Source organism: Myotis davidii, unplaced genomic scaffold, assembly GCF_000327345.1.
Source record: "Myotis davidii unplaced genomic scaffold, ASM32734v1 scaffold514, whole genome shotgun sequence".
Lineage (NCBI taxonomy): Eukaryota > Metazoa > Chordata > Mammalia > Chiroptera > Vespertilionidae > Myotis > Myotis davidii.
The window spans coordinates 1,201,439-1,207,906 of record NW_006286236.1 but is presented as its reverse complement, the minus strand read 5'-3'; the positions used below and the strand labels follow the sequence as shown (position 1 = coordinate 1,207,906).

The following is a 6,468-nucleotide window of genomic DNA, read 5'->3' as shown; positions in this document are numbered from 1 at the left end:
TCTTCACGAAATAATAGGTCCTCTAGGAAGCTTAAGGGTGCGCTCTCTCAGCAGGAGTGCCAATGTCATAGTTTTGGGGAAAACTATATCGGCAAAAATACTGTCAGCGTGGAGTGAAAGGGACAGAGACAGGACAAAATAAGAGAAACCAGTGGACTTCCTAATTCTACTGACAGAAATGGTCTGAAAAAGCCACTCAGCGGCAAACACGCACCACCTCTTTTTTTTTTTTTTTTTTTTTTTTTAGAGTAACTTAAGAGAGTGGAAGCAAAGGTCCATAGGGCAGAGCTGAGAGCCATGGAGAATTATTTCCATGCCTTGAAACCTAATAAAGAGAGTCCAACATTGCCTGCCTGGATTTCAGAACTGCTATGGACCAGTGACTCCGTGTTTCCATTTTCCTCCTATTTGAAGAGGAATATCTGCAGCTCTTATCCTCTGTCTACCACACCATTGTATGCCAGGTGTGTTCAGGGCAGATAACTTAGTTCCACAGACCTACTTATGGAGGACCGAACTCAAGAAACAGCACCTGCCCGACTGGTGTGGCTCAGTGGTTGAGCGACGGACCCATGAACCAAGATGTCATAGTTCAATTTCCAGTCAGGGCACATGCCAGGGTTGTGGGCTTGATCCCAGGTTGGAGGGCGTGCAGGAGGCAGCTGATTGATGATTCTCTCTCATCATTGATGTTTCTATTTCTCTCTCCCTCTCCCTCCCTTCCTCTCTCTGAATAAAACGCATGCCCCATCAAACGCATCTGTGACCTGCAGGTAGAGAGTTCAAGACCCTGAAGACTACTGTATTAGCATGTCTTGTTTTAGAAAAAAGAAAAGAAACAGCACCTGGAGAGCCTCATCCACACCTGGGCCTGATTTATAGAAGCAGATTCTAGACATTACGGAGATGCTGCAATGAGATGAGATGTTTGGAGATCTTGGGAGGGAATGAATGTATATGGCGTGAGGAAGGGACGTTTATCATGGAGGGTGAGACGGGGCAGTTGACATGGCTTCAGTGTGCCCTATTCCTTGGTATTAATTCCACTGACTGTTCTATCTGTGGGCTGGACTTACTGACGTACTCCTACCAAATAGAATGTGACAACAGTGATGGGATGCCAGTTCCGAGAAGAGATGATAAAAGACTGTGACTGTCTTGTTCACACTCTCTCTGGCTCTTCTTGGCTCCGTCACTCTGACGAAAGCAGCTTCCGTGTGATGAGCTGCCCTCGGGAGAGGCCCGCAGGGCAGGAAACGGAGGGTGGCCAACAGCGCATGAGGAACTGAGGCTCTCAGTTCAACCTCCTACCATGTGAGGGGCTTTGGAAAGGGGTCCTTCTTTAGTTGAGCCTTGAGATGAGACTGAAGCCCCAGCCAACAGCTTAATCACAGCCTCTGAGAGACCCTGAGGCCGAGGACCCATGGAAGCTGCACCGGTACTCCGGGCCCACAGAAACTGGGAGAATATTGTGGTCTTAAGCCACTAAGTGTTGGGCGATTTGTTATGCAGTCTAGTAGGTTGAACTCGGTGAGGTGTTCAGAGGAAATATTGACTCACCTTCTGTGACAGATGGAGAAACTAGGGCTCAAGAAAGAAATAGGACCTCACCCAGTGGTGTCGAAAACAAGCCCACATTTTCTATGTCCTTCAAGGGAGTTTTCTGCTCTTGTCCTCACTCCCCATCCCCAGCCACCCAGCCCAGTGCCCACAGCAGCGTCCCATCTGCCCCAATGGCACCCCCAGTCCACAGCTGTGTGGACTCACTGCAGGTTCTGACCTGAAGAGAAGGTCCCAAGAGATGTTGGTGAAGAAGGGAGGGAGGGAAGGTCCAATTGCAGGCTGGGCAGTCTTCACTCACAAGCAACTCTGAATGGGAGAAGGGAGATGAAATCTGGGTCATGACAGACCCCCAGCCCGCCTGGCAGGTGCCTGTCTGACCTTTCCACTCTCTGTTATACCGTCAGAAAACACGTGAACCGCTCTGGTGTGTGCTGAAGCCCAGGAGTGAAGATCTGCACTGCGCAGCTGCTGAAGACCAGTGGGTGGTTGCTAGGGAGCGGCCCTGCCCTGCTGTTCATTGGAGTCTCCATGGCGACCACTATACACAGGGCTCTGTTACCTCAGAGGGCAGATAGGCCAACCCTAGGGCACAGAGGCCATGGAAAGCCAGTACTGAGGGACGAAATATCCCCCGGGCACCCACCGTGTGCCAGGCTGGGTACCATGGCGTGGGAAGGCAGTTTGGGGATCACACAGAATTAAGCAGAGTGATTAGTTCTATCCAGGGAAAGAAAGCTGGGCTCACAGAAGGGCCGTGCGAGCTGGATTTTGAAAGAGGCAGAGGAGTTCAACAGTTTAGAAGGGACTCAAATATGAAAGGCGAGCATACATGTAGGTGCAGGAGAGCGGGGAGGGGAGGGAAAGATGCACTGAACTGTCTGAGCTGGACGTGAAGGGATCAGGAACCAAGGAGTAAAATTAGGGCAGGGCTGGGACAAGGGAGTCTACTCTCCTCCTCTTGAAACATAAGGGCTTCAGAAGATTACATGAGGCTGTGACTTGCGCAGTTGGTGCCAGAGGCTTAATCCTGTCTCGCTGCTACTCAGCAGGGGTGGGGGTATAAGGGACATCCCGCGCATGCCCAGCCTTTCAGGGTCTCCCCAGGAGGCAGAGAGCACTGTGGTTAAACTTGGGGTCCCAGGGTCTGGGCTTGCCACTTTTTAGAAAGAGTGGCTTTGTCCATGTTCTTTTTAAAAATATATAAATATTGATTTCAGAGAGGAAGGGAGAGGAAGAGATAGATAGAAACATCAATGATGAGAGAGAATCATTGGTTGGCTGCCTCCTGCATGCCCCACACTGGGGATCGTAGGTTGATACTCAACCACTGAGCCACGCCAGCCTGGCTGTCCATGTTCTTTACATGGACTTTCCTCACATGTGAAACATATAACCCACCTCCAAGGGTAAGAGTGAGGACTGGACGTTCTGTGAAATGCATAGAACATGGCCTGGCAGAGAGGGATGTCACTTATAACCCTAAGCTAACCCCGTAAGCGAGCCATCAGCAAGTCCTTCAGAGTACACCAGACTCAGATCCTTTATCCACCTCCCCAGCTGCCCCGACACTGGTCCAAACCACCACCACCTCTTGCCTGGGTTAGCACACTTGCCTCCTCACGGATTCCCGTTTTCGCTCTTGTCCCCTGAATTAACTGCCTATAGGTGTGTAAATGTACAGGCAAACCTCAGAGATATTGTGGGGCTGGTTACAGACCACCATAATAAAGCGAAGATCACGACAAAGCAAGTCACACACATATTTTGGGCTTCCCAGTGCATATAAAAGTTATGTTTACGCTACAGTCTATACGTGTGCAATAGCATTATGTCTAGAAAACACCACTTAACTTAAAATACATTATTGCTAAAAATTGCTAACCATCACCTGAGCCTTTAGCAAGTCATAACCCTTTTGCTGGTGGAGGATCTTGCCTGGATGTGGGTGGCCGCTGACTGGGCAGGGGGGTGGCTACCGCAGGGTGGGGTGGCGGTGGCAAGTTCTCAATAGAAAACAATGGAGTCTGCCACATGGATCAACTCTTCCTTTCATGGACAATTTCTCTGCAGCACGTGATGCTGTGGGGTAGCATTTTGCCCGCAGTAGAACTTCTTTCCAAGCCGGACAGCGGGCAGCAGGGAACCCTCAGGCGGTGGGGCCTGGAGTCACCTTATATCCCCAAAGGAGGGTTTACAGAGCTTGTTGCTAGGAAACTGGAGATGCAGCCACCTGGGTCGTCTGCTCCTGGTTCACCTGCCCGAGCTCCCGGCCCAGGGACGGAGGGTCTTATTCTGAGCCAGAAGGTCACCCAAGGTGGAGGCCACCTCCCCGTGGCCTGCTGCTGGGCATCACCTCTTCTGGGGCCCCAGGGCCCGTGTTGTGTGGCTCCTCTTTCAACTGTCATTCTGAAGGCCAGCTGCCCCCCTACCCCCCAACCCCCCACACACACACCCAGAGGGCTGGGCCTAGAGCAGGGGCTGGTGCCTGGCCAGCTGTGGCTTCACTTCTCTCTGGCTTCCTGGTGCCCCTTCCAGGTAGGGCCCAGCATGCCCCACCTGACGTGGGACAACAGGCGGCCTCCTTTGCCAAAACTAAGTAATAAAGTGGCTTCCCCAGCTGGCAGGTGCTACAGAGTCTTTCCTCAGTGGTTCTAAGACAGTGATGGCGAACCTATGACACGCGTGTCAGAGGTGACATGCGAACTCATTTTTTTGTTGATTTTTCTTTGTTAAATGGCATTTAAATATATAAAATAAATATCAAAAATAGAAGTCTTTGTTTTACTATGGTTGCAACTATCAAGAAATTTCTCTATGTGACACGGCACCAGAGTTAAGTTAGGGTTTTTCGAAATGCTGACACACCGAGCTCAAAAGGTTCGCCATCACTGTCATAAGGCATCAGCCAGAGATGGAAACATGGGGCAAGGATGGAAGCCAGGCAGAGGCAGGCAGACACGGCATGCAGAAAAAGCCACGTTTATTCCAGTGTTGTGGGGGGCGGGGCAGCTTTACCCGCGACTCTAAGATCTCCCAGGCGGGAGCTATGAACCAGCTGCAGGTCAGGCCAGTCACCAACTGGCTGTGCTCTGGGCGAGCGGAGAAGCTCCCTGCTCAGGCCTTCCCGTCCTTCGCCTGGGACACGCGGGTCTCTGGCGGGGCCCGGTGGAACCACTCGAACCAGGAGCCGTCGTAGATGGCCACGTCGGGCTTGCCGCAGAGGTAGGCGGCCAGGGCGATGTGGCAGGCGGTGACACCCTTGCGGCAGGTGGCGATGACGGGCTTGGCGAGGTCCACCTGCTTGGCCTCGAACATGGCTCGGAGCATCTCCGGGCTCTTCTCGAAGCCATCCTCCGTCAGGAAGTCCATGAACGGCATGTTGACCGAACCTCGGATGTGGCCCGAATCCAGTCCTGGGCAGGGGCAGAGGACAAAGGGAAGAGCAGGGTTAGGAAGGCATGGGGGTGGGGGCAAGTGGAGCCTGGAGGCCAAAACCATTGAGGCTATAAGGATAGGGTGTTTCGCAAATAAACAAAGTCTTTGCCCTTCTCTGAGCTCACCTAGATTCTTCTCTGAGCATTGAATGTAGGCCCTACCTACATCCAATGCTCCTGACTTAAGACAAAGTGCCCTCTCCGAAAACCTGCCTTGAGGTAGGAATTTCCAAAATCAGACCGGTCTGAGAGGACAGGGAATGAGTCTCAGCTCTGCCACTTGCTAACCTTTACCTTGGGTAAGTCGTATCACTTTTCTGAACCTCAGTTTTCTCATCTGTAAAATGGGCTCAGCCCCGTCTGAGGGGCTGTTGAGAAGAGCAAATGAAATAATGTGAATGCTGTGTGCTGTGTCAACTGCTGAGAACACAGAGGTGAAAGGGACTCAGCTCCACTCTCTGGGAGTATGGACTAGCAAGGACGATAGATGTTAAACAGACACCCTCAGAATTCATTAATCTTAACATGACTCCATTTTACAGGTGATTGTGCTGAGGTTGGCTAATAAAACGGCTTTCTCAGGGCACACAGAGAGGTAAAGGCAGACCCAGGATCGCAGTCACTGGGTTTTCCTGTTAAGCACACGGCTGTGGAAGGAGCATATGACCTGGTTTTCAACAAGTTCAGATCCCAGCTCTGACACCAGCAAGGTGACCTTAAGCAAGTGACCTCACTTCTCTGAGCCTCAGTTTCCCCATGGGTAAATGGGAATGAATGGAGTCAGGTGTGTCAGGGCTGTTGTAAGGACAGCAGCACTGACTACTGAGGCTGCCACCCACCCTCAGATGCTGTTGCTCCCACCACTTCACCACCCACCCTAATGACCCCGGGCACACAGTAGGTGTGGTCATGCCAGCAGCGTCCCATTCCTCTCACCCAAAGACAAAGAGGATTCCGAAATTTGCTGGCACAACTCAAGAGTTCCTTTGATTAAGTAGAGGCCCAACTTATAAAATTAGAGCAATTCTTCCTGTGCGGATTTCACCTTTAAAAAAAAAAATTCATCTATTTGTCTGGCAACTTTAATCTGAGATTGGGTGGTGCTGACCCTACCAATGAGAAATTTTTAATCTGTTGGCTGGGAGGGTGCTCTTTGCCAAGAAACCAACTTTAAAATGTCCAGCATCCACGCGGTGGGCTGGATTTAGTGCCTTTAAAAGCACAAGCGTCTGCTGAGTTCTGAATGCTGATTTTTCCCTCTGAAACAGCTTCATTGTTTTCCTCGGATTACATAAGAGGCACCCCTTGGGAGTGAAGAAGTCAGATGGGGCCCTTTTCATCTCTGCCAGCAGGGGCTCAGGGTGTGTCTGAGGAACTTAAATGAGCAGGAACTGCTTGTCCTGCCCACGCACGCGTGTAGAGGGGGGAAGGGTGAACACAGCCCAGAGACCCTTGGAGAACAGTCAACTGT

The 6,468-nt window shown here is 51.3% G+C and overlaps 2 protein-coding genes across 2 annotated transcripts in view; both read right to left on the bottom strand.

The window, feature by feature from the left end:
* TEX33 (testis expressed 33) overlaps positions 1-1,918 on the bottom strand; it is an 11,670-nt gene extending 9,752 nt beyond the window's left edge. The window contains exon 1 of the mRNA XM_015559871.1: positions 1,781-1,918. The gene's annotated coding sequence lies outside the window, so the exon portion shown is untranslated. The remainder of the gene's footprint in view (positions 1-1,780) is intronic.
* A 2,608-nt stretch (positions 1,919-4,526) lies between these two features.
* The window catches only part of TST (thiosulfate sulfurtransferase), a gene marked incomplete at its 5' end in the record, with an annotated part of 5,958 nt that continues 4,016 nt past the window's right edge, over positions 4,527-6,468 (bottom strand). The window contains one exon of the mRNA XM_015559837.1: positions 4,527-4,976. Within this exon, the coding sequence (XP_015415323.1) occupies positions 4,678-4,976 (299 nt within the window). The remainder of the gene's footprint in view (positions 4,977-6,468) is intronic.